This window comes from Bos indicus x Bos taurus, chromosome 17 (genome assembly GCF_003369695.1).
Source record: "Bos indicus x Bos taurus breed Angus x Brahman F1 hybrid chromosome 17, Bos_hybrid_MaternalHap_v2.0, whole genome shotgun sequence".
Taxonomy (NCBI): Eukaryota; Metazoa; Chordata; class Mammalia; order Artiodactyla; family Bovidae; genus Bos; species Bos indicus x Bos taurus.
This window is the reverse complement of record NC_040092.1, coordinates 8,206,491-8,234,155: the sequence shown is the minus strand read 5'-3', so window position 1 is coordinate 8,234,155 and position 27,665 is coordinate 8,206,491. Positions and strand designations below refer to the sequence as shown.

The 27,665-nt window shown below is 52.5% G+C and overlaps 1 protein-coding gene across 7 annotated transcripts in view; it reads left to right on the top strand.

Annotated features, from left to right (window-relative positions):
* The window catches only part of CMKLR1 (chemerin chemokine-like receptor 1), a 42,081-nt gene extending 28,647 nt beyond the window's left edge, over positions 1–13,434 (top strand). For 2 of the 7 annotated variants that reach the window (XM_027566476.1, XM_027566477.1), the window contains 2 exons: positions 10,170–10,243; positions 11,344–13,434. In XM_027566476.1, coding sequence (XP_027422277.1) covers positions 11,347–12,435 — 1,089 coding nt within the window. In that variant the 5' untranslated portion in view covers positions 10,170–10,243; positions 11,344–11,346 and the 3' untranslated portion in view covers positions 12,436–13,434. Of the gene's footprint in view, positions 1–947; positions 1,048–1,073; positions 1,179–1,726; positions 1,893–9,050; positions 9,141–10,169; positions 10,244–11,343 lie in introns of those variants that run through there. The other 5 variants (XM_027566478.1, XM_027566481.1, XM_027566480.1 and 2 more) reach the window with 5 other exon arrangements.
* The last annotated feature ends 14,231 nt before the right edge of the window (positions 13,435–27,665 follow it).

The window sequence follows — 27,665 nt, the reverse complement described above, 5'->3', positions numbered from 1 at the left end:
CAGGTCTTAATTGTATCATACAACATCTTTGTTGTGGCACAAGGGCCCTCTAGTTGTGGCCCACGGACCCTCCAGTTGTGGCCCATGGGGTCAGTAGTTGTGACGAGCGAGCTTAGTCTCTCCTGGCCATGTGGATCTTAATTCCCTGACCAGGGATCAAACCCGTGTCCCCTGTATTGCAAGGCAGATTCTTCACTGCTGGATCACAAGGGAAGTCCCTCACACGGGGTCTTGATGAGCGTTTTGCTGTCCACCCTTTCTAAGTCCTTCCTAGCCTAAATGTTCATCAGAAGCATAAAGGATGGGCAGGACTTCGGGTCTGAGAATACAAGGAGACCCTCCTGCCCTTTTAGCCAGGAGGTCGGGGAGGGACTGGTTCCTGGGACCCAGGCTGTGCAGTCAGGACTGACTCATGGAGACCCTGCAGGGAGGCCGCTGGGACCATAGACACCTGACTTGCCCTCTTCCTGTCCTGTAGCCCCAGCTGGGCCTTCAAGGATGAACCCAGCTAGAGGTCAGAGGGCAAGGAGTCTAGTGACGGTGTTTCTACAGCTCAGCCTGGGGGCACAGAGCAGGGGGCAGTGATCAGGGGGACAGAGCACACTGCGGGGAAGGGATGGGTCATTCTAACAAGGGGGATGCCGTGTGGTGCAGCGGACATTTGGGGGGTCTCCCGCTTCTGTGCTCTCATCAGCCATTGGAGGTTTCCTGGGGCCTCTGGCCTCTGGGCAAGTGGACCGTTCATGTCCAAGGGCATAAGCTTTTGCCTACCGCTGCAGAGCGTGCCCATCTAAACACAGCCCCATCCAAACCCAAAGAAAACGGGGCCTCCTGTTAGCGGGCCAGCTCCTTCCATCTCGCTGCAGTGACTCAGCCAGAGCTCCCGCGTGTGGGCGTGGGACCGGGGAGGAAAATTTCCCCCGACACAGGGCTAATTCTGTCTGGGTGCTGGCAGCCAGTCCTGCGGCTGGAACGGCCGCGGCCGCTATGTGGTTTCGCGGTTCCTGCGTCTCTCAGACCTGCGGATCCAGGGATGGGAACCCTGAGGTATCTCCAAGAGCCGTCTGTGGGGGCTGGGAGACCCCCTCGCTCTGCCCTGGAGGATGAGGCCAGTCAGGGGACTGTGGCAGCAGGCCAAGATAACAGGACCAAAGTCTGCGGGCCTGGCCTGGGTGGTGGTGTGTGGATACTGCCAAGGAGAGACATTTGTGATGGGAGAATCATGCCTGCAAGGTCCCATTATGGTTCAAACCTGCTCGCTGAGGCTGTGGTCTTGGCAAGTAGAAAGAGCCAAGGTTGGGGGGTCAGAGAGTCCTTGGTTCAAACCCTGGGATGATGCTGCAAGGCTGTGTGAGTCTGTAAGGGTCACTTCAGCTCTCTATGCCTTCATTTGCAAATCTATGCCGTAAGGGGGGACGGGCTTGGAGCAGCGAAGATGTTCCAGGCGCCAGGCAAACTTCTAGGCTCTGGGATACATCACACACAAGACAGGCTGAGGCCCTCTTCTTTGAGGCTTAGGGAGGTTCAGTTCCTCTCCCGGACCCCCGTTTTCCCAGCTACAAAACAGGATGCCTCTGGGGGCCCTCTCAGCTCCTAAGAGCCTTTGGGAGGCTGAAAAGGCTGGAGGAGAGGCTTCCAGGGCCTCCCAGCCCAGACTGTAGGGGTGGGCCATGGGGGAGGTGAGAGAGGGGACAGGAGCCCGGCCAAATGCTGAGGGAAGGGTTTCCAGTTTCCCCGCTGGGCTCCCACGCCCACGGACCCTAATCAAACCCCTGCATTCGGCCTGGGGCCGGGGGCCGCCGGAGGAAGCTTAGACCGGGCTGGAGAGGCAACAGTGGAGGCAGCAGGCTGGGAGAGGGGCAGCCATCGGTTTAGGTGTTCTTGGCACACAGGTGAGTGATGCTCACAGGTGAGGGGTGGCTGGGCCTCTGGGGGGGACAGGTAGAGGGAAGATGAGGGGAGAGGGAGGGGACAGGGAGACAGAGAGAAGGCAGGGAGACTGCACTGAGAAGCAAGAGCAGGGAGAGGGAGACACAGAGACAGGGCAGACAGAGTCGGAAAAGCACAAGGCGAGACAGAAGGAGCCAGGCCAGGACAGGGTGACTGAGGAACCAGCAGGGAGAGAACCAGACTCGGACAGAAAGGGAGCGAGCCCTCTGCAGACTCTAGCAGGAGATGGAGACGAAGCAGAAGGCCACAGCTGCTGCCCAAATGCCTCTCAGCCCTGGTGTCCCCTGAGCCCAGGGCACACAGACCAGTGGGTGGCAGCTGGAGGAGCTGGGGGGATTCCTAAGGACCAGGGTTCAACTCCCTGCCCTGCCACTAACCAGATGTGTGACTGCAGGCAAGTCCCCTTTCGCCCACTGGTGCCTGGCCTAGGGCGTCCCCTCGGTAAATCTGGACAGGTGACAGTGGCCGTGCAGGCTTCAGGGTCGGGGGCGGGGGTTCCGGGTGAGAAGAGCCGTGCTCGCAGCACCCTGGCCTCCCCTCCAGGGCCAGGGGGCAGGAGACTCCACAGGTCCCTGAAGGATGGATGCATGCACGAGCCCCGCCTCTGAAGGGCTTTTCCTGGGCACGTGGGATGTGACCCCTGGGCTGTGATGCGCTTCCATTAGGGCCGTTACCTAGAGGCAGAGGGGCTCGGAGGACAACCCTGGGGACCTGGAGTCTCGTCTTGCTCCGTGTGTAGAACGCACACCCCGAATCTGTGGGGGTTTTTGAGATCCTACCAGGGCAACCCCCGGAGGATTCTGGTATGTTCTGGGGAGGTGAAGCAGTGGACGAAGAAAGAGAGTGGGGGTTGGAAGTGGGGGTTGGAGGAAGCAAGCTCGGAGCTTCCTCTCGAGGAACTGGAGCTACCTTGCTGAGCTGAGCCAGCTGTGTGACCTTGGGCACCTTACTTAACCTCTCTGGGCCAGTTTCCTCATCTGTAACAGTGCTTAGAACTATGCCTGGAATCTGGTGAGGACTCTACACGTGTTTGTTTAAGAAAAACGAAGCCAGAAACATCTGCCTGAGGTTTTTGCTCTCTGTGGTGGGAGGAACTAGATATGGCCTAACACCCTGCCCCCTCACCCCACCACAGCCACTTCCCCAGTAAGGGTCTGGTCCAGCTGGTGGGGGGAGCAGGACCATACATGCAGGTCTCCTGCCTGCTGCGTCCGGTCCCCGGCAGGAGGAATCGGGCCTCGGCCACCTCACAGCCAGCTTGGACTGGGCTGATGCTATTCCTCTCGTGGGCTGGTCCGGGTTCATCCCTGGCCTGCTGGAGGCGGCTGGCACGGAGGGGCTCTCAAGGCCCCAGGCAGGGCCAAAGCCGCTTGCTAGGCCGCTCCCTGCCCAGTGTGGCTTCATGAGGGATTCAGCCTGGGCGTGGGCTGCTCACTGCCCCAGGCAGGGGTTTGGGGTGTTGTGCTTGTTTGGTCTGTGTTTTCCTGGACCTCAGGAGGGGAGAGAAGTCTGCCATAATGACACCCTTCCACCCCACCCTCATCTGGCCTCCGGAAACTCCCGTGCTTGTCTGATGTTCCTTCATTTCCTTTATCCCCCGTTCCTCCTCACTGTGCCTTCCCACGTAGGCAGTCTAGTCTGTTCAGAGTGTGTCTTGTTACTCTGCCCTGTGCTTTTGTGTTGCTGTGCGGCCGCTTTCAGATGCGAGTTTTCAGTGTGCTTAGGTGCTATCTGGGTAGGTGGTTTTAAGATGCAGGGCGTACTGTTTGTACACTTGCTAATCTGCGGCCTCTAACAGCTGCCTAGCTCTGTGGCTTTCCCACGTTGCCTCTTCGCATGTCGCCTCTCCCACAGCAGATGGATGTCAGCCGCCTCCAGCTTCCAGCCATCAGCAGATGCCTATGTGCGCTGCCCAGAGCCCTGGATCCCTGGGTGTCACAGCGCACAAGGCTCTTGCTTCCTGATGGCCTGCACCTGTGGCTCTGTCAGCGCACTGCCCTCAGTGGGCAGGCAGCGCCTGGGACGGTGCCCCTCGCAGGACAGGATGGGGGGATATAAATAGCTTCCTGGAATGTGACCTCCATTGTTTCCTGACCCCGCCCTGAGCCAAGGCCACCTTCCTTGGGCCTCTGCCTGGCGCTGCCCCCTTGACCGACCTCCTCCCTTTCCCAATCTTACTTCTCCAGTCACTTACTGGGGTTTCCTGGAACACTTCCTTAATAATCACGTTTGCAGGAAGGCTGATGTGAGGTTTGCTCCTGGAGAATCCAAGATAAGGCATGCCTGGCCCCCCGCCCCACCCACCAATCCTGCACACGGGCATCCTGAAGCACGATTCTTCCTGCGGCTGGGGGGCACACAGGGGCTTACGGGCACCCGAAGCGTGGCCTGAAGCCTTTGCCAGCCCGCGGGCTCCATCCCAGCTTTCTAGTCCTCTCGGTGGTTCTCATTTGTACCTCCTTGATCATCAGTCTGTCTAACGCCTCCTTTAAGGCTTCCCTCCTGTACATTATCTGTTTAGGTCATTAGCCCATTTTTTTCTGCCGGGGTTGCAGTCTTTCTGGATTTGCAGGAAGATGCTCTGTGTACATTCTAGCTGGCAGTCCCAGTGCAGAGGAAGCGAACTGGAAGAAGAGCAAATAGCAAGGTTAAGTTCTAACAGTAGAGGGCAACTGTGGAGGTGTTGTGGGCTGGAATCGCGCCTCCTCCCCCAAATTCCTAAGCTGCTGTCCTAACCCCCAGTACTTTGGGAGCATGACTGTATTTGGAGACAGGGCTTAAAAAATTTTATTTTTTTAAAATATATTTTATATTGGAGTATAGTTACTTTACCGGAGTAGGCAATGGCAACCCACTCCAGTACTCTTGCCTGGAAAATCCCATGGACAGAGGAGCCTGGTAGGCTGCAGTCCATGGGGTCGCCAGGAGTCGGACACGACTGAGCGACTTCACTTTCATGCATTGGAGAAGGAAATGGCAACCCACTCCAGTGTTCTTGCCTGGAGAGTCCCAGGGACAGGGGAGCGTGGTGGGCTGCCGTCTATGGGGTCACACAGTGTCGGACACGACTGAAGCGACTTAGCAGCAGCAGCATAGTTATTTACAACGCTGTGTTAGTTTCTGCTGCACAGAGAAGTGAATCCGCTGGATGTATACATCCATCCCTCCCTCTGAAGCCTCCCTCCCACTGCTCTGGGTCATCACAGAGCACTGAGCTGAGCTGCCCGTGCTATACAGCTTCCCGCGAGCTATTTTACACCCAATAGTGTGTATATGCCTGTTTTGCTCTCCCAGTTCATCCCACTCTCTTCTTCTCCCTCTGTGTCCACATGTCCGGTCTCTATAGGAGACAGGGCTTTTAAAGTGGTGATTAGCGTAAAGTGAGGTCATTGGGGGGATGCTTAACCCAACCTGCCTGATGCCCTTCTATGAAAAGGTGATTAGGACGCCGACACACACAGGGGGAAACCATGAGGACGTCGAAATATCCTGTGGACCCGCTTAGTGCCCACCTTCTTCCTTGACCTGGACACAGAGCTGAATGAGACCAGTCCTCACCCCCAGGTACCTTGCAGTCCAGTCAGGTGTGTCGTTTTGTTCAGTCGCTGAGTCGTGTCCGACTCTTTGCGACCCCATGGACTGCAGCACACCAGGCTTCCCTGTCCTTCACTAGCTCTTGAGTTAGCTCAAATTCACATCCACTGAGTCACTGAGGCCATCCAAGCATCTCATGCTCTGTCGCCCCCTTCTCCTCTTGCCCTCAATCTTTTCCAGCATCAGGGTCTTTTCCAATGAGTTGGCTCATCGCATCAGGTGACCAAAGTATTGGAGCTTCAGCATCAGTCCTTCCCATGTATATTCAGGGTTGATTTCCTTTAGGATGGACTGGTTGGATCTCCTTGCTGTGCAAGGGACTCTCAAGAGTCTTCTCCAACACCACAGTTCGAAAGCATCAATCCTTCTGCGCTCAGCTTTCTTTATAGCCCACCTCTCACATCCATTCTTGACTACTGGAAAAACCATAGCTTTGACTAGAGACAGAGCTTTGTCGGCAAACTGATATCTCTGCTTTTTCATATGCTGTGTGTAAAAGCCAGTAATAAGCATATAAATGCCATGGGTCCTGGAGTAGGGAGCCAGGCGCCCTGGGAGCCTGAACGAAGGGTGTGTCAGTGTCCTGCGCTGCTATTATGGATTACTGCAGACTGGGCGGCTTAAAACGACTGAAATGCACACTCGCTTGTGCCACCGGAGGCCAGAAGTCTGCAGTCGAGCCGTCTCAAGCTGAGCTTCCTTGGAAGGCTCTGGGGAGGGTCCCTTCTGTGTCCCCCAGTTCTGGGGCTCTGGGTGTCCCTCGGCTCCTGGCTACATCCCTCCAGTCTCTGCCTCCCTCTTCACGTGGCTTCTCTGTTCCCCTGTCAAATCTCCTGTCATCTCCTCTTATGGGGACACTTGTCTTAGGGGTTAGAGGCCAGCTTCTCCCAAGCTGATCTCATCTTGGGATCCTTACATCAATTATATCGGCAAAGATCCTTTTTCCAAATAAGGTCACGTTCACAGGTTCTGGTGGATGTAACTTTTTTTTTTTAAGGGAAGATTTAACCCACTACAAGGGGTGGGGGTTGTCATGGTAGTCTGGAAAAGAATTTCCAGAGACAGAGCATTTCATCAGGGAGTGAGTTTATTAAGAACAAAGAGCAGAGATAACGTGGGTGCTGCGAGCACAGCGGGCTGACCTCCTGACAGATCAGGGAGAGCTGACCGTGAGAACAGCGGGCCGGCTCAAGCGAGAGCCAGCGCTTTCGGTGGGTTAGTAGCCAATTTTATAGCCTCAGGACAAAGGAAATTCCTGCTGGAAAGCTGGCATTAGGTGATTGCTCAGGGTGCTATAGGGTGAGTACAGGGGTGGGCATTTTTGCCTGATATGGGGTCAGGAAATCTGCTGGTGATGATCAGGGGGGCTTCTGGCAACGGTTACAGAGGGGGCTCAGTCAGTTTCAGAGGTGACCTTGGTTGTGGGCTTCACTTCTGTGGCCTTGGTGTAAGGCCTCATACTGGTGGCCTTGGGATGGGAACTCCACGAGGGTGGGGGGACACCAAGAGAAACCTTCCTGGAGAGAGGCGCCTGGTTTCAGGGCTGAGTCTGAAGTTGTAGAGGAAATTAAAGAGAGTGATGCTGATTTTTGGTAGGTGCCGTGTAGCAAATATGTTGGTCAAAAAGGTTTTAGGGGATTCCCTCATGGTCCAGTGGTTAGGACTCTGCGCTCCTAATACCAAGGGCCCAGGTTTGATCTCCGATTAGGGAACTAAGATCCCGCAAGTTGAGGTGTTGGCCAAAAAAAGGTTTTAGTTGCTTTACTTCTGGACACTTTGTCTTTTCACAAAACAGAGCTCTCAGACCTCCCAGGACTTTGACCCTGATTTGCCTGGGTCTTTCCCTGTCGTCCTCGCCGAGCCTGGGGCAAGCTGGAGGGCCTTAACTCGTCCTCCCGGTGGTCCTGAGAAGTCGGTAGGGCAGGGTTTCTATCAGCCCCATTTTGCAGATGGCACAACTGAGGCTCAGAGATGGGGAGGCGACTTGCTCGGGTGACACAGGGAATCTCCCCCCAACCCCGCCGCCTCCTCCCTGGTCCCAAAGGGCACAAGTTGGAGATGACAGGAGGAATCTGGGAGCAGAGCCAGGACAGCTTGTCTGTTCCCTGGGCTCCTGGGGAGCCAAGGGCAGAAAGAGGGACAGTCTGGCCAGACTCACCTGCCCGCCTGGACTGTGATAGACAACGTCAGCTTGGCAAACGATTCCCAGCTGTGCCCTAGACCTCAGATCATCCTGAAAACTGGGGACATAGGTTCCTCGAGGAGCCAAGAAAGGTCAGCAAAGAGGAGGTGTCCTGGGAGGGTGGAGCTGGGGTCCCTGGGGCATCAGCATGGGTGCGAACAGACACAGGAAGGAGTGCCCACTTCCTGGAAAACAAGGCGGTGAAGAGCAGGCGAGTCAGAGCAACCTGGGTGTGAGGGTGCGTGTGTGCGTGCTCAGTCCCTTCAGTCGTGTCCAACTCTTTGTGACCCTGTGGACTGTAGCCCTCCAGGCAGCTCTGTCCATGGGATTCTCCAGGCAAGAATATTGGAGTGGGTTCAGTTCAGTCGCTCAGTCGTGTCTGACTCTTTGTGACCCCATAAATCACAGCACGCCAGGCCTCCCTGTTCATCACCAACTCCCTGAGATCACCCAAACTCATGTCCATCGAGTCAGTGATGCCATCCAGCCATCTCATCCTCTGTCGTCCCCTTCTCCTCCTGCCCTCAATCCTTCCCAGCATCAGACTCTTTTCCAATGAGTCAACTCTTCACATGAGGTGGCCAAAGTATTGCAGTTTCAGCCTTCGCATCAGTCCTTCCAATGAACACCCAGGACTGATCTCCTTTAGGATGGACTGGTTGGATCTCCTTGCAGTCCAAGGGACTCTCAAGAGTCTTCTCCAACACCACAGTTTAAAGGCATCAATTCTTTGGCGCTCAGCTTTCTTTATAGTCCAACTCTCGCATCCATACATGACTATTGGAAAAACTATAGCTTCGACTAGACAGACCTTTGTTGGCAAAGTAATGTCTCTGCTTTTGAATATGCTATCTAGGTTGGTCATAACTTCCCTTCCAAGGAGTAAGCGTCTTTTAATTTCATGGCTGCAATCACCATCTGCAGTGATTTTGGAGCCCAGAAAAATAAAGTCTGACACTGTTTCCACTGTTTCCCCATCTATTTCCCATGAAGTGGTGGGACCGGATGCCATGATCTTTGTTTGCTGAATGTTGAGCTTTAAGCCAACTTTTTCACTCTCCACTTTCACTTTCATCAAGAGGCTTTTTATTTCCTCTTCACTTTCTGCCATAAGGGTGGTGTCATCTGCATATCTGAGGTTATTGATATTTCTCCTGGCAATCTTGATTCCAGCTTGTGCTTCTTCCATCCCAGGGTTTCTCATGATGTACTCTGCATATAAGTTAAATAAACAGGGTGACAATATACAGCCTTGATGTACTCCTTTTCCTATTTGGAACGTCTGTTGTTCCATGTTCAATTCTAACTGATGCTTCCTGACCTGCATATAGGTTTCTCAAGAGCCAAGTCGTTGGGGCTCCTTATATGCCCCTGTGCTCTGCAACAGCCTTGCAAGGATATCAGTAGCTTCCAGGTAAGAAAACCGAGGTTCAGAAAGGTGAAGCAACTTGCCCAAGGCCACACAGCTGGGAAATCTGACTCCAGAGCCTGACTTCCAAGGATCCCGAGTGAAAACTCTCTTGGGTTCCCCTGCTTGCCTGAGGAATTCAGAGTCCCAGTACCACTTCTCTGAGCTCTCCAAGCCTTCACTTTGAATCCTGAGAGCCCAGACTGTCATCACGTCTTGGTCCTCCCATGGAGTTCCCCTTTCCCTTGCCTTCAAGGCCCCCACAAGCAGCCACCAGTGGGAAATCACCCCTGGGATGCTGTATCAGCCCTGGACAGTGACGCTACCCGCTGCCTCTGTCACGTGCCCTTCAGCGAAGCCCCTGCCCAGTGAGAAATGCCCTGGAGAATCCAGGCTGAGGGAACAACACTACCCCCTACGCTGCTTCCCCCATGTCCATAAATGAAGTTCTACCACGGATCACATTTCCCTTTCTGATGCGGCCACAAGGAAGCTCAGAGTTGCAGGTCAGAGGCCTCAAGCCCATTGACTCTGCTGGTCTGCAGTTTCTGCCCTGGTTTGGGTTGGCTCTGACGCCTACATCTAGTTAAACGTTTTATTGGTTGTAGTTCCTTGTGATAGATAAATCAATGGGCACATCAACCCAAACACTGTACCCAGCGTTTTAAAGGTGCAGTGTTTTTTTGTTTGTTGTTCGTGCCTCCCCAACAAATGCCAGTAGTGATAACGCTATTACTTCCAAGGTAAGGGTAAGCAAGGGGAAGGTCACACAGTCAGCAGGCTGACCAGATGTGCTGGGGTGGGGGGGTAGGGGGAGATGGGGGTTGGGATGAAGGGTCTAGCTGTTGATCTGAGTTCATGAGACTTCACCACTTGCCAGCTGGGTAACCCTGGGCCTGCCTCTAAGCGTCTCTGAGCCTCTGCTTCCTCCGTAAAGCGGGAGTAACTGGTACATTCTGTCTCTGGAGCTGGGTCCACCCAGACCTCTGGTTCTTAGATCGAGAGCCAACTGCTGTGCCTTGTTCTGCCCTGCAGGTGTTTCCAGCTGTGTGCGGGGGCTGACCGGCCAGGGACCAGCACTGGAGAGCTTTGGACATAACGGTGAAACGGTGAGGGGCTCTTGTGGTCTGAACTCCTCTCTCCAAAGGGCAGCAGTGGGAGGCCAGGACGAGGCAGGGGCACTGTTGGCGCAGCTGTCCCCTGGGTTTGGGAATCTGGTCAGAGTCAGGTTCAGAGCGCCGTGCACCTCTCCTTCATTGCACTTAGCATCACTGCGATTTTTCCACGATTTGAGGGTTGTTTATTTTTGGATGACTGTTTGTCTCCCATTAGACTGTAAAGGAAAAAGGGAGGGTCCCAGAGAGGCAGCAAAAACACTGTGGCGTCAGCGTCTGCCCTGACTCATGGACTGCCTCTTCCCAGCTTTGTGCTCTTGGGCATGTGACTTAAGCTCTCTGTGCCTCAGTTTCCTCATCTGTAAAATGGGGTTTGTAACCACTTCACTGAGTTGTTATGAGGATGAAAGGACTTTGCATACATCAACCCTTTAGAATAGTACCCGGTATATAGGAGGTGCCTGCGAGCTGTTTGTCAAAAATAGCAAAGCCACCCAACTGGTCTTGCTCACAGCCAGGGAGGACACTGTTGGTCTCGCTGGTGGTGGTCAACTCTTCAGTCCAGTTATACATTTCGCTGGTTATAGTTCCCTGTGGTAGATAAATGGGTGCACACATCAACCCAAACGCTTCACCCAGTGCTTTAAAGGCGCAATGGTTTTGTTTGTTTATTGTTCACTCCTCCCCAACAAACGCCAGTAGCCCTTTGTTTTTTTACAATTTATTCATTTTGGCTGTGCTGAGTCTTCGTTGCTGTGTGGGCTCTTCTCTAGTTGCGGCGAGTGGGAGCTCCTCCCTGTTTTGGCGCACAGGTTTCTCGTGGTGGTGGCTTCTCACAGGCTCACAGGCGCACGGGCCTCAGTAACCAGGGCTTGCAGGCTCGGTAGTGGCAGCGCTCGGGTTCTAGAGCACAGGCTCAATAGTTGTGGTGAACGGGCTTAGGTGCTCCTCCGCACGTGTAATCTTCCGCGATCTGCGATCGAACCCACGTCTCCGGCATCGGCAGGCAGATTCATTGCTGCTGAGCCACCAGGGAAGCCCTTTAAAGCCAGTTCTAATCAAAGTTCCCTCACGCCCCCTGTCTCCCCTGGCAGAGAATGGAGGCTGAGGATTACAACGCCTCCTACGAGGACTACCCCGATGACGTGGACCCCATCGTGGTTCTGGAGGAGTTATCCCCCCTGGAAGGCAGAGTGGTCAGGATCCTTCTGGTGGCGGTCTACAGCATCATCTGCCTCCTCGGGATCCTGGGCAACGGCTTGGTCATCGTCATGATCACGTGCAAGATGAAGAGGACGGTGAACACCGTCTGGTTCCTCAACCTGGCGGTGGCCGACTTCCTGTTCAACGTCTTCCTCCCGGTCCACATCGCCTACGCCGCCCTGGACTACCACTGGGTGTTCGGGACGGCCATGTGCAAGATCAGCAACTTCCTGCTCATCCACAACATGTTCACCAGCGTCTTCCTGCTGACCGTCATCAGCTTCGACCGCTGCGTCTCCGTGCTCCTCCCCGTCTGGTCCCAGAACCACCGCAGCGTCCGGCTCGCTTACACGGCCTGCCTGGTCATCTGGGTCCTGGCTTTTTTCTTGAGTTCCCCGTCCCTCGTCTTCCGGGACACGGCCCGCCTGCACGGGAAGATATCCTGCTTTAACAACTTCAGCCTGTCGGCCGCCGTCTCTTCGCCGTGGCCGGCTCACCCCCAGGTGGACCCGGTGGGCTCCGGCCGGCACAAGGTGGTGACCATCACGCGCTTCCTCTGTGGCTTCCTGGTGCCGGGTCTCATCACCACCGCCTGCTACCTCACCATTGTCTACAAGCTGCAGCGCAGCCGCCTGGCCAAGACCAAGAAGCCCTTCAAGATCATCCTGACCATCATTGTCACCTTCTTCCTCTGCTGGTGCCCCTACCACGCCTTCTACCTCCTGGAGCTCCGTCGTGGCTCCGTGCCTCCCTCCGTCTTCAGCCTGGGCGTGCCCCTGGCCACTGCCATCGCCATCGCCAACAGCTGCATGAACCCCATTCTGTACGTCTTCATGGGTCAGGACTTCAAGAAGTTCAGGGTGGCCCTCTTCTCCCGTCTGGTCAATGCCCTAAGTGAGGACACAGGCCATTCCTCCTACCCCAGCCACAGGAGCTTTACCAAGATGTCATCCATGAACGAGAGGGAGACTGGCATGCTCTGAGCCTCGCCCGGAAATCCCCCAGTGGATGCTCCCAACCTTGGAGGAGGCTCAAAGCTACAGCTTCTTGAGACCATGGCAGGAACCCTACCCACACCCCCCACAGTGGACACTCCCAACCTTGGAGACTCAAAGCTATGCCTTCTGGACACCACAACAGGAACCTCTTGGGCAACGCACAGATGCCCACTGTATTTTACGTGGGGCTGAGCAGTGTTTTTGAGCTGGGAATCCAGGGTTTGGAATGCCTTTCCTCCAGGGGCGTGGTGGGCACAGCATGCTGCAGTGCTCAGGCTTGGACCAGTATCCTGTACATCTTCGGAGACTTGCCTTGACCAACACAAAGGAAAAAAGGGAAAATTTTCTAAAGCACTGCCATGAACTAGGATGGGCATAAGACAGAGGGATTCAGTTACCTACCTGAGCACTTTCCAGGCATGACACAGACAGTTTGCAAGGTCCATTTCTGGTGTGAGGAGAGGAGGTCAGAGCCAAGCCAGTGTGATGTAGATCACGCTTCGCCACAGAGCCCTATATTAATAGCTGGCCAGAAATCCTGCTCTGAAGCCATTCTTCGGGTCTAGGGTGTGTTGGAATGCACACACCTTTTCCAGGTCACCTGGGAAGAGAAGGTGACATATGAGCACAGAAACTCCTGGGACCATGCATTTGACTTTCAGATCAGCTGGAAAGATAGACAACAGGTCCTGAGGAGGGCATGGGGCTTTTTAACAGGGGCAAGAGAAGCAGGGCTACAGCTGCTACAGGGCTACTTGGGTCTTGTGGGGGAAGGAATGGAGAAAGAAAAGACCTTTCAGAGGGCGTGTGACAGGAAACAGCTCACCCTAGAACCCTCCAGGGCAATGTTGTGTTGAGGGTGGGGTCATACTGCCAGCACCTTGCCCAAGCCCTGTCCTCACTTTGTATTTGTTTCCCTGGGGCTGGTTAGAGGTGGGCAACCCCCTACTCACTCCATCACAGCAATTCCTCCCTCTTTCCTGATCCACTGACTGGCTGGTGATGCTCCGGGGCAGGGGGTGGATGGTGGGTAGGGGGTGGGGGGTGGGATCTCTTCTTTCTCAACTTCCTCAGAGCCTTGCTGGAGGCTAGCCCAAAATCAGATGCAGGAAGCAACCTGGGAGCACCTCAAGGACCAAAGATGCCTCCGAGGGCTCAGTCCCTCCAGAAGCAGAATCTGGAGCCTGGCTCTTTGGACTGTGCTCCTGAGATGCAGGGCCTGGGGGGGTGGGGGTGGGGGGGGCAGGCCCAGCAGGGGGTGGTGGTGCCCTGGGCCCAGGACTCCTCCTGTGGGCAGTCACACTGTCTTTTCTGCGGCTGTGCTGTACTGTCAGCATCCCACTTACAAATGACAAAGGTGATGCTCAGATTGGGGAAGTTACCCAGCGTCACACAGCCAGCCGCGGGGCAGAATCTCCAGAAAAGAACAGAGCTGTTCTGTCATGGAGAATGCCTCTGCGGAGAATATTCTACACTGTCCTGGTAACCTACATTTATTTAGCACGTCTATGTTAAGCACTTTACATGTGTATCTCATTTATCCCTCACGGCAGCCAGGCCCGAATTAGGTACAATTACACTTCCCTTTTATGCATGAGGCTTCTGGGGTTCAGAGAGTTTAAGTAACTGGCCCAAGGATGCCCAGCTGGTCTCTGTTAGGAGTCTGGACTTGAACCTAGGTCTGTCTGGCTCAAAGAAGGCCGCAGAGGCTTAGGGTTTTGAGCATTCATATATGCATATCCCTCAGCAGATTCATGTTAACATCTTAAGGACTTTAAAGGCAGCTATGCAAATAGTTTTCAAAACTGATCCAAAGTGGCAGAGAAAATGTACTTGGCTCCCAGCTCCCTTGGTACCCATCCACACCCACCCACCCTGGCTCCCACCTCTTGTGTCCACACACACCGCTCCCCACCACCCCGCCCCACCCCACCCAGCTCTCCAGGGAGGATGGCGGGGAGGGAGGCCTGGAGGGAGGACCTTTTGGCCTCCGAGTGTCTGTATTCCATTCTCTTCCAAGTTTCTTTGTTGTGAAGCCACTTCTCCAACAAGATGCAATGAACAGATGTAACATCTACACGGCGCCGGGCGAGTTCCCGAGGCCACGGGCTGTTTGGAATCGTACCTCATTTAGAGACAAACTGTTCCTTCACTCTGTTGGGTCATTGTGCTTGTGAAAGGCAGCTCTGAGTTGACCCTACTGGGGGCCTCCAGTTGCTTCAAGCAGTCTGAACTTAGCTTGAGCGAAGGGAGCTTTCAATATTGCCCAGAGGCCCCTGTCACCCACCCCCCACCCACCCAACTTCACAGGTGAAGGATCCAGGGCATGAGATGGAGTGAGGGGGGTTCCAGGCCCCAGAGGCAGTCACAAGCCACTTGGGGAGGACCACACTATTTGCCAGGGCTCAGTTTCTTGTTCCTTTTGGGCTGCGTGCAGGCCAGCCCAGGCCGGGGGAGCCAGGAAATCATTTTGTCTTTGGAAAAGCTGATGAACAGGAGCAAAATGAAAACCAGCTGTTTTCCTCCTTGGAGCCAGGCCTCACTCTTTCTGGCTGCCCCACCAGTCTTCCTGTTCTGACCGTCAAATGCTTAAGTGCAGCTGTGACAACCTTTTCAGTCTTGTCCCTACAGCTTCTTCTGAGGGTCCCCCTGGGTCGCACGCTCAAAGGCCCTGTGTTTCACACAGCACGTTCACCTGAATTACTCCACAGGCGGCTAACACGGCGCTGTGCGCCCGAGAGCCCTCCCTCCGGGGCCAGGACCCGCCAATGGGTCCTGCAGCGTTGCCTCCTAGGTGGGGTGGGGCGGGGTGGAGGGGGCACGGGGCTGTGGGCAGAGGGACCAAAAGAGAAGATGCTGTTTGAGGGCAGGGGGAGAGGGAGGGAGGAGAGAAGTGAGAAGGAGAACAATGATGAAGAAAAGGGATCTGGCATTTATTAAACATCTACCATGTATCCGGCCCAGAATCTCATCAAAGCCTCAAAAACGACCCTGTGAGAAGAGGACCATCAGACCCGAGTTCGGGGTGCGGAAAAGGAGGTTTGGCCTGTGGACCCCACTTGATGAGAGTCACATAGTAGTAAATGGAACTGGGTCTGCTGCCCGAAGAGAGTTCCCAGCTTCTTCAGCTTTTGGGAGGATGGAGAGGGAGGGGGAGGGAGAGAGAAGGAAGAGGAACAAGGAGGGAGGGTCTCAGAAAGGGAGTCAGACCCGGGCGCTGGCAGAGGGAGGAGTTTGCCTTAAGCTGGACCCCAGGGTCAGCCTGGAGAGCAGAGCCCGGATGGATGGGAGAAGAGAGAATCCAATCATGAGAGCCTTGAGGGCCATTCAGACTCATCCCCACCAAGTCCTCCCCGTTTCACAGAGGAGGGAGCTGAGGTTGCAAGAGCTGCCCTTGGAGAAATCTGCAAAAGGAGATGTGTTAGTTTGGATGGTGTGATCAGTGGTTTCCCAGCTCCTGGTCCTGGCCTTCCTCTCATTCTTTCTTCCCTGACATGCTTTGGTACTCTGGCTTTGGAGAGCTGCTGCTGGGGCTGCTATCCAGGACAAGGGGGAATCGGGAGGCAGCTCGTCCAACCGCGAAATAATTCAGTAGGGGATTTGCTTGCTTCCTCTCTGAAGACAATGTTTCTCTTGAATAAACAGACCGAAGCAAGCGTGAGGACTCTCATTGCTGGAGGGTCCTGCCCCTTGCTTCTCCCACCCACCTCATGGAATGCCAGCTGAGGCTCAGAGAGGTGAAGTGTGCTGTCCAGAGTTGCACAGCTATGTTGTGAGATGGCAAGAGAACTCCTGCAACTCCCAATCTCCCATTTCCCAAATTTTGGAACACAAGAAATCCGTATCTTGAAAAAATTCCCTCCACTCATGTAATTTTTCTAAGCACCAAGGATACAAGACAGGTAGTGGCTTACCCAAGACAACACAGCCAGCCGCGGCAGAAAGGGGACTACAAACTAGGACTCCTTGCAAGTCCGTGCATTGGCCCACCCAAGGACAGACATTCTCATCTGCACATTCATCCAGCCATCCTTTCATGCACCCATCCATTTCCATAAGCATCTGTGTGTAAGTCCACCCGTTCACCTGCTCCACAAGCATCTGCCTAATACCCCTCTTTGCTGGGCCTTGGGGTCAACACTAGGGGTGTGGGCATGGTCAGGACAGACACAGTCTCCGTCCTCTTAGCTCATTCATTGGACAGCGGTGCCAGCCAATTAAAAAAAAAATACCCCAAACAGAAAACAGTCATAGTAAGGGTCACTCACATATTATAGAGAGATGTGACCCTGGCCAAGGCCAAGAAACTTCCCCAGGGTGGTACATGTGTGCTCAGTCATGTCTGACTCTTTTTGACCCCATGGACTGTAATCTGCCAGGCTCCTCTGTGGGAATTCTTCAGGAAAGAATACTGGAGTGTGGGTTGCCATTTCTCCTTCCGGGGGATCTTCCCCACCCAGGGATCGAACCCACGTCTCCTGCATTGGCTACTGCTGAGCCCCTGGGGAAGAGACTCCTGAGATTTGAAGGACGGATAGGCACTGACCCGGTGGGGAGGTGCTGGAGAGGGTGCTGCAGGTGGAGGAAATGGCACTGATGTGGGAGGGAGCAGGGTGACTTTGGAGAATTGAAAAGGGGGTAAGGGATGCAGCCAAGTGAGTACAATGAGCATCGGCCAGGTAGGATGGAGAGGAGGCAGGGCCAGACTGTGGGACAGGGGGGTGGGAAGGGGAAGCCATATGTAAAGGGGTGACTCAGATCCGTCTATTAAAAGGATGTTTGGGACCTCCCTGGGGTTCCAGTAGTTACGACTTGGTGCTTCCAATGCAGGGGTGTGGGTTCCATCCCTGGTCTGGAACTAAAATCTCATATGCCACGTGGTGCGACCCCCAACCCCCCAAAAAGGATTAAAGGATGCCTGATGCCTAGGGCTGCTCTGGAGGACTAGTTAGAGAGGGGCAGGAGGGGAAGCCGGAGGCTGCTACCACATCCAGGTGAATGCCCTGGTGCCTGGACTGTGGGAGCCAAGGTGGAGCCCGAGAGAAGCGGACTACTCCACAGATAGTTAAAAGCTACCCAAGCTTTCTCTGGGGAGTGGTTAGTCGGAAACCAACCCAGAGCTCGTTTCAGCTGCACAGAGGCCTTGGTGTGTTGCTTTATTGATGGAAATTAATTGTAAATATTATTCAAATTTGCCTCCCAATGCACAATTATATTTCTCAGGGGAGCCCTCTGAGCACATAATAAAGCCCTATAAATAATACATATATTAACCTAAGAGGAACGGAGGCATATTAATGTAGCAATTGTAGGTGGTGGCTGCGGGGTATTTAACAGACTAGATGCCAAGCACTTGAACTTGGGGTTTAACCTCGAGGTCACCTAGAATCCTCCAGGCACCCACCACGCACTTTCCTCTCATCATTTCACTGAATCCTTACAGAGATCTTTGTGGTAAGGGCCATTTCCATCTCCATCTACAGATGAGGAAATTGAGGTTCAGAGAGGTGAAGTGACTTGCCCAGTGTCACTCAGCTAGTAAGTGATAGAGCCAGAATTCAAACCCCAGTCTCTTTGACACCAAAGCAACTTGTAAATAACAAATTGTCCTCTGAAGAGACTCCTCCCTGGAGAAGGACGATAAGCATATGATACTTCTCCAGTGTCAGATTTTGAGGAGGTGAGAGAGGAATCTGAGCGGTTGCTTTTTCGTTTGGCGGAAGAAAATGTTGTCTGGGTGGACTTGTCACTTCCTCTTGACCCTGAGAATCTTAGGGTTGCTGAGTTTGCAGGAAACTCGGCTTCATCAGGTTCACAGCTCCCCATCCCCCCAATTTGCGGATGGTGAAACTGAGGCTTCTTTGTAATAAGACTGGAGACCTCCTGTCTTACCCACTGCCAAGAGATGAGATATGCATGAAAATGCTTACATGAGTCGCTTTTAAATCACCATCATTCTAGAGACCTGGGTCTTCACCAAGCCGCCCTCTTCACTTCTTGGTCTGTTGACAAGGGCTTTGGTGCTGCTCTGCCCTGAAGGACCCCTGCCTAGGATCTGGGAGGTCACTTGGAGTTTCCAGTGAGTCTTCCTTCCTTGGGGAGGTAGGAGATCTTAGAAAAACCTGGTACAGGGCAGAGACGTGCTGTGCTTGGGGCATAAACTGTACCGTTCAAAATTGTCCTGGATGTAGGTGAGAGGGCTTCCCAGGTGGCGCTAGTGATAAAGAACCCACCTGCCAATGCAGAAGACATAAGAGACCCAAGTTCGATCCCTGGGTTGGGAAGATCCCACAGGAAGGCATGGAAACCCACTCCAGCACTCCTGCCTGGAGAATCCCATGGACAGAGGAGCCTGGTGGGCTACAGTCCATGGGGTCACAAAGAGTCAAACACGACCGAAGTGACTGAGCACACACGCAGGTAGGTGAGAGATGTTCTCTTTCTTGATCCAGGTGGTGGTTCCATGGTTGTCTTCATATGAAAAACTCGTTTATCTGTACATGTAAGATTAATGCACTTCACAAGTACACTGCACTTCATTATGTCTCAATTAAAGGTATTTTAAAAAATAAAAAAAATTCATGGCACCTGGAGGAATACCTTTCCACTTGCATTGGCACGCTGGGCAGACCCACATCTGGAGGCTTCCCTCTGATTCAAGGAAGCAACTCAGAGAGGGGTGGTTCTGAAGGGGTCCATCCGAAGAGGCAGCATCTCAGGAAGGACTGAGCCCTTCCCACTCTGCCCTCGGACTCAAAGGGCCTTTGATGGTTAAGACCCAGGATCACATGGGCTCGGGAGTCAGACTGCCTGGGCTGGAACCCCAGCTCTATCATTTACATCAGCTAAGGTTAGGGCTAGGGTTAAGGCTCTATGACTGTGAGCAAGCTATTCAACATCTCCAAAGCCTCAGTTTTCTCATCTGTACAATGGGTATAGTAAAGACCTGCAGCTCACAGGGTTGCCATGGAGATTAAAGGAGATGTGAAATTTAAGCATTCAGCAGATGCTGGGCTCACATGCCCTGCCCTCTCTCAGCAGACATGCATCTACCCCATCACTGGTTTCCCTATTTCCAGCCTTGCCCCCCAACAACTCACTCTCCACAAAGCAGCTAGAGTGAGCATCTATCCGGTACAAAGTACAACAATCCAAAACCTTCACTGTGACTTACAAGGCCCTAGAGGACTGACATCACCTCCTCCATCTTTATCTCATGATGCTCCCCAGCCAGGCATTCCTCTTTACACAACATCAAGAGCGGCAACAACACTAACACATCTGAGACTGTTCCCACCTCAGGACTTCGAGTTTGCTATTCTAGGACCTCTGTTTGCATGACTGGTTCCTCCGCTTCCTCCAGGTCTCAGCTCCAGTGTCACCTCCTGAGACAGGCCCTTCCTGACCCCTCCCCTGACTTAATGAGGCTCCCCCTCCCCACTCACTGTCCATCAGGTCTCTTGTTTCTTTTTCACCATAGTACTTCCCGTCATCTGGAATAATTTGATTTATTTCTTTGTTTAGTTGCCTTAAGACTGTCTGTCCAGGGACTACCTCTTGCTCACCTCGGTACCTCCAGCACCCAGAAGTGCTTCATACAGAAAAAGTTCTCACCGTATCGTGTTGAACGAATGAAAAAAAATAACCATCAGCTGATGTTATTTTTGTCATCATTATCATCTAATTCATGATGATGTATTAATCTAAATTTAATTCATCATCTAAATCATGATTACCTCATTTCCAAAGTATTTTCACATTTTTTCTCATACTGGTGGAACTTGGAAAGGGTAGGGCTATCCCCCACTTCACAGACATGGAAACCGAGGCCCCAGGTTCAGAAGTGGAGTAACCACAATTCTTTCTCTTGTACCTTTAGGAGCAGTCACAAGCGAAGGAGGGAGGCTACCATTAAGTGCGTCTACCACCCCTGGCCTTTGCGCTTCCCCTTTGATTAATTGCAGCCTGAAAATAAAGGATGCAGATGCCTCCCTCCTCCTCCTTCCCCTCCTTCTATTGTTTTGTAGTTCTTTTCCGGTCCAGGACTCGGTTAAGGGTTTGGCTGGCATGACCGTGACCACAAACTTCCTGTGTTTATCCTGCCACTCAGAAATCATGGATGGAGCAGTCAACTGGGCTCCAGGTCTGTGTTGGGCACTGGGTGATGCTACAGCAGAAAGCACAGCGGCATGATTAGTCCCCGATGCCCAAGGATCCCTGGAGTCCAAATGCCTAGCTTTGGGAGAGATGGATTCCAGATGATCTTTTCCCAGGCTTCCATCATACAGATGTGTGACACCTATGGAGCAAACATCCAGATAATCGAAGGAATTTCCGGTTGACTCCCAGAGGCTGGCGCCACAGAGCAGGGACTCACACAGGGTGGTGGGAAAGGGGGGCTATTGGCTGTGGCTGGTGGCTAGTAACAGCCTAGGAGCCCCTGGTTCATGGCAGGGAGTTTACGATGGTCAGGGCCCAGTGCTTTACTGGGAAGAACTGACTCATGATGGGATTTTAGGCAATTCCACATCCATCATCCCATGCCATCCTCATTAGAAGCCTGAAGCGTAAAAGCATCTTAACTTTGGAGATGAAGAAGTTGAAACTCAAAGAGGTCAACTTTCGCAGAACCACAGGGTACTTATTGCCATCTGGAATAATTTTATTTATTTCTGTGTTTAACTGCCTTAAGGCTGTTCCCCGCCCGGGTGGTGAGCTCCATCAGGCCACAAACTGTGTTCATCTTGCTTACCTCCAGCAGCAGAGCAGTGCCTAGCACAGAAGAAGTGCTCATGATATTTGGTGGAATGAATGAAGAAATAAGTGCAGACTGATGTTAAGTTTATCATTGTCGCCATTGAGTTTTATGACAATGACTATTACAATTCACTGTTTCAAATTTATTTTACCTTTTTTCTATATTGATTACATTGTGAAGCTGCATTGATTTTTATTGAGCACCTACACTGTGCTGGGCTTTGGAGATGTGAGAGCAGTCACTCTCTTCATTCTCCTGAATCTTACAACATGTTAGCATGGAGAAGAGCTGGAGCTTGAACCCACATCTGTACAGCTTGCTTTTTTATTAGGTAGGCTGTTTCTTGTTTCAACAAAGGAGTGCTTTGTCGCTCAGTTGTGTCTGGCTCTTTGCGACCCCATGGACTGCAGCCCACCAGCCTCCTCTTTCCATGGGGATTCTCCAGGCAAGAATACTGGAGTGGGTTGCCGTGCCCTCCTCCAGGGGATCTTCCCAACCCAGGGATCAAACCCAGGTCTCCCCCATTGCAGACTGAGCCACCAGGGAAGCCCCAGTAAAGGAGGGATGAAGAAATTAGTTCAAAAGGGAGAGAAAGGCTTTCTGTTGTAAAGCAGTGAAACTCTCAGGGGTTAGAGAGAGAAGCCTCATGTCTTGGCTGGGGTTGCTGACCTGGGATTGATTCTGGGGGCCAGGGTGCAGCTGTTAGTGGCTGCTCCCCCATCTCTGACTCTTCAAAATAGGGGAGTGATCTGATCCAATATTCCTTCCCACCCTTGAAAGAGCAGCCGGAGGTGGCACTGCTCCGCCCAAACGAAAGGTGTGCTAAAAGTGGGATTGCAGGAACCCCGAAGGTCAGTGGAATAAGAACGTGGATATGGAGGCACCCTGCTCCATCTGGGGAATCCCAAATGGGGGTTCCACACTCCCCTACCAGGCTCACCACTGGGGCGATGGGTTTTCAGCTTGGAATCTTCAATGCCACCCGTTTCTGGTTCCTAGATTTCCCAGTTGTGTCACCTGCTTGTAAACCTCCTCCTGGTCCTCTGGCCACAGCATCTTCAAGGATGCAGATAGTTCTATGGAAATGGCTTGCTCACACTTAACATGTCAAAGCTGACAAGACCGTATGGTCAGTCTAGTTGAGTCAGTTCCCTGTATCCCTGTTGGGAAACGAGTCCCACAGTTCATTGGAGGTGAGCTATGACAATAATTAGATGCCCCCACGCCCAGCTCCACTGTTCTTTGCTCTTCAATGTGCATATACATCCCCTTCAATGGCTCTGTCTTTCTTTCTCTAACATTTTCGCTCAAACGTATCAATCTGTGTCAACCACATATCGCTCCTTAGGGCATTCATTGCTGAGTTTCTTGTGTAGCAGACCTAGTAGAGGAGAACCACAGTTTATTTAGCCAAGTTCTATTGAGAGGCCTGCAGAGTGTTTCCTTTCTAGAAGCATCATTGGTGCCGTTGGTTTTGTAACTCCCTGATGGGTTCTCCCCAGAGAAGCTAAGTACAGCCTAGCTTCTAAAGCCTGACCCTCAAGCCCAGGGAAGACTACAGATCTGGCTAATCTGAGCCTTCTGCACACCAGTACCCCACTTCGGGTCCCTGCCCCAACCCTTCCCTTGAGGGAGAAGGAAGCGCTCTTTAAAGCTTTAGGAAGAGGTCACCCAGCCCAGGAAAATGAGGCGGGTACAGCGGGCAGTATTCACACACACACCCTTTGGAATCAGGCCAGGTGGACTGGGCAAATAACATTTCCTCTCTGAAACTTGGCTTCCCCATCCCTAAGCCTGGGAGAGTAGGAAACACGCCTTGTAGGGTTGCATGAGGATTCGATAAAATCATCCGTGTCAAGAGCTTATCAGAGCATCTGGAAAATATTACACATCCCTAAAGTTGCTAGCTCTCACTGTGGTAATGTTTTATTCCATTTTTTCCCCCCTTTTACTGGAGCTACAAGACTGCAACTTGCTTTGTTATCTCTGGGGGCCGTGCCTAATCCACGCTATTGTTTCAGGAGGCTGCACAAATCTGCTTAAATTATGTATTGGGGTTGCACGTTGAATGCTTACTGCAATTTGAGTGTGTGAAGAAAATGTAATTGCTTTGTCTGTAGCTGATCTGGTCTTCCTTACGACTTCCATTCCAACTTCTCCCACCCCCCAGCACTGGCAGAAAACAAAACAAAAGCACAATTAAGTTTTACCCGTGCTGTGGTTTGAAGTGTGCCCCCCACATTCCTGTGTTGAACTCCTGACCCCCAGTACTTTAAAATGTGACCTGCTTTGGGAACAGAGCTTTCACAGAGGTGAGAAAGTTAAAACCAGGTCATCGGGGTGGGGCCTGATCCAGTTTGACTGGTGTCCTCATAGAAAGGGGGAAGTTTGAACACAGATACTTACAGAGAAAAGATGACATGGAGAGACACAGGGGGAATCGGCCACATGCAAGCCAAGGAGAGAGGCGTGGGGAAGACCCTCCCCTCCAGGCTCTCTGCAGGAACCAGCCCTGCTGACACCTTGATCCTGGACTTCCAGCCCCCAGAATTGTGAGACAGCGTTTTTCCATGTTTAAGCTGCACGATCTGTGGTACTTTGTTACAGAGGCTCTAGCAAACTAATCTAACTCTGTTTTGACATTTTAGTCCAAACGATCTTCATACAGGCTCCGGAGGTTAAGTGTCCTCTTGCTTGTCTCCTGTGGTGGTTTCGGGCCTGTGGAGGGTAGGGCTTGGTCTGATGGTCCCAGGGGAGCATGGGGGAGTCCGGAGTTCCTGAGGGTTCTCTGCCGCAGTGCGTGTGAAGGAATGTCTCCACTTGCCCTGGTCCTGCATGTGTGCCTGTAAGACCATGGAAAGGGGATTTTGCTCTGGGCTTGGGTGATCAGTTTCCTGCCCTGGCTCCCCCAAATATAAACCCCAGCACCCCTACTCTGCCCTCCTCCCAGGTGGGACTGAGATGAAGCATCCTAGCTTGTGAGAAGGTTACTGCCCCTGCCGCATATCCACAGCACATGAGAACCGAGGGCGTCGAGAAATCCAGCGAGACCAGGCTGCGATCTGGAGGCCACCCCCTGTCCCCTGTGGGCCTGGGGCAAAGCTGCAAGGAGGAAGCAAGCCAGTACCTGGGCAGTTCTCTCGCCTGCACCCCCTCCCCTTCTTCTGCCTCCTGGTTCTTGAAAAGCAGTAGCTTTTCTTTTCCTCTCCCTGTGCTCTATTCTCCTATTATCCAGTGGTAAGCCTTGGAGTTGTTGCAGGAAGTGGGTCTGCTCCTTGCCCTGGCAGAATCCAGGAGCTGGGCTTTCTTTTGTGCTAAAAAGAGAGAATAAAGGAAGGTGGGAAATCCTCCCTCAAGACAGCAGCCTGACTTTAGTCCACAGTCCAGCTGCAAATCGCATTGCACACATCAGAGCAGGTATCGCATCATTCTTCCTCTTATGTAACTGGTCCAGCCCTCCTCCCATGCACACAGACTCCTGGGGCTGACTGGACAAAGACCTTGTATTTGCAGCACTAGTTAAAAAAGCTCCTTCATCATTTGCAGAAGAGCCATCTATTACCAACACTTCTAACCCCTCCCACCCCCACTGCACCACACAGCGTGGCATGCAGAATCTTAATTCCCCAACCAAGGATGGAACCCGTGCCCCAGGAAGTCCTGCAGTGGAAGTGCAGAGTCCTAACCACTGGACTGCCAGGGAATTCCCCCTTCTTGACTCTATCTGCCGCTCCCAACGGTGTTTGGGTCTTAAGAATCGGAGTGAAAAAGTCATAACGATCACTATTAAGATCATGACTAACAATCTTCAGCAGTTAATGACAATTATTCTACATTTCACATTTGCAGGAGGAATGCAGGCTCACAGGGGCAAAGTCTCTTGCCCAAGGTGATTGGGCTGTGACGAGGATGTAGTGATTGGAAGCTGAACCCCCTTCCCCCCTGGTCTAACTTCCAGCTGTTTATCCTTGCACTATGAGGACTGCATCCTTGCAGCCCAGGAGGGTTTGGCATTGCTGTAATCAATGCACAGTCGTACATGATTTTTCTGCCCACTTAGGTGGAATTGCTTCCCAGATTTCTGAGACCTGGGAATCAGCCAGTGACAGGGCTGGGAAAGCTCTGCGGAGAGGACAGTGCTTCGTGAGGTCACCTAGGGCTCCTAATGCATCTGTAATAGGATTAACACTGCCCGGAACCCTGGGCGTCTGTTCTCCCTTCCTGCGCTGTGTCCCCTGGGTCAGAGGGTTGCCAGGGATTAGAAACCCAGCCTGCATTTTTGGAGACCACAAGAACAGATGCTCAAGACACTCCCCCCAGTGTCTTGTGTGAAGTGCTGTTTGCAGGCCGTCATTCTGCCTTCAAGGGGGCTTTCACCTGCCCGGCCTCGCTGCACCCTAAACGTTCACTGGAATAGGGTGACGAGCCCTGCTTTTAATGAGGAGAAACTAGGTGCTCAGAGAGGTTAAGACATGTGCCCAATCAACACAGCTAAGGAATGGCAGTGCCAAGAGGCTGGGACACGGAGGCTGCCAAGCTCTTGTGCTCGGCAACAATTTTTTTTTTTTTAAACCATTTTGAAAGTCTTTATGGAATTGGTTGCAATACTGTTTCTGTTTTGGTTTTTTGGCCTTGAAGCATGTGGGATCTTTGCTCCCTGACCAGGGATTGAACCCTCATTCCCCACATTGTTAGGCAAAGTCTTATCCACTCGACCACCAGGGAAGTTCCCTCAGCATCAAACTTGATGACCCTGGCCACCAAGTGCCCTCTACACTTCATGCCTCAGTGTTTTGGGCTTTGCTTTCATGTGCAAAGTGGAGCGGCACTGCAGGTTCTGAAATGAAGTGCTAAATCCGAAGGCAAGAGACTCGTGCTGGAGTCATACCACTGTCATGGGGTCTCTGTATAACTTTGACAGTCATGCTCCCTTTCTGGGTCTCAGCCTTCCTTTCTGAAAAAACAGGGAAAGGGAAGGAGATGGGTTTTGACAAGAGTGAACTTATCAGAAGTTAGCATATAACAAGCACCTACTATGTACCAGTTACTTAAGACACACATCACTTCATCGACTCCTCCCCAAACTAGCATGGCTGCATACATTTTCTGCTCTGCATGTGTGCTCGGAGTCCAACTCTTTGCAACCCCATGGGCTGTAGCCCACCAGGCCTCTCTGTCCATGGAATTTCCCAGGCAAGAATACTGGAGTGGGTTGCCATTTCCTACTCCAGGGGGTCTCCCTGACTCAGTGAGAGAACTTGAATCTTTGGGGTCTCCTGCATTGGCAGGTGGGTTCTTTATCACTAGCACCACCTGGTTAGGGATGTGTAAACTCAGGGTCTGTGTGTTTCCAGAGCCTTGCTCCTGGCCAGACAACCTGGAAGGACCCTTTAAGCTCTGACATTCCAAGATTCCAGGGAGAGGGTTTAGACAGATCAGGACACAAATTCTGCCTTTGTCACTTCCCAATCGTGGGACATTCTGGACAACTTATTTCACCTCTCTGAGCCTCAGTTCATCTACAAAATGGGTCAACTCTGTCCACCCCTTGGACTTACTGAGATAATTGGATAAGGAAGTTTGGTGTGCTGCAGTCCATGAGGTTGCAAACAGATGGACACGACTTAGCAACTGAACACACACACACACACAGATAATTAAATGATATAGTACACAAAAGTCCACCCTCCAGCACATGGTAGATGGTGAATCTTTTTGCCCTTTTCCTACCCACACTCATGGAATGTTGGAGAGGCTTCTAAGTGGGGATGTTGGAAGGTCTCTTCTCTCCCCAGCAAAAATCCTTTCCCTTCCTCCTTCCCTTCTGTTCTGCTCTACCACACTCAAGTTCCAGCAGCTGTGCTTAATTGGATTTAACTTAATAGTTTTATTGATGCCTTTTGGTTCGGGGGACGAAGAGGCCTCTGGGTAATTTGCACATTTTTAACAAACCCAATAAAGAGCTGATAAGCATAAACAAGTCCGTTTTAATTGGATTAAGGAGAGGCTTGGCATGGGGACTGCAAACCTCAGAGGAGGTGGAGAAAAAGAGGGCTCTCGGAGATTTCAGATTTTCTGCTTCCTTGGACCTCCAAAGTGCTTTGCACAAGGCGCTGGTTTCTTTCTGATCACCAGCATTCTGGAGTATTCATGTCCATGTCTTACTTGCTACATGGGATGGCAGCATCTTTCCCTCCACCTTCCTTCCCCACCTGCTGCCACTCTTCATATGACAAGTGGTTCAGCCCTCTGGGCCTTTGTTCTTAGATCCACCAAAGTTCAAGTCCTGGCCCTGACTCTTGCTTGTGTCTCTTGAACAATTAAGTGATCATCTAAGCCTCCACTTGCTCAGCTGTGAAAGGGGTTCATGGTGGTTCCTAAACCATAGGGTTAGTGTGAGAATCACATGCTGGGAAGTTGCCTGCTTCTGAATAGGCCCAGCAAAATGGCAGCCACT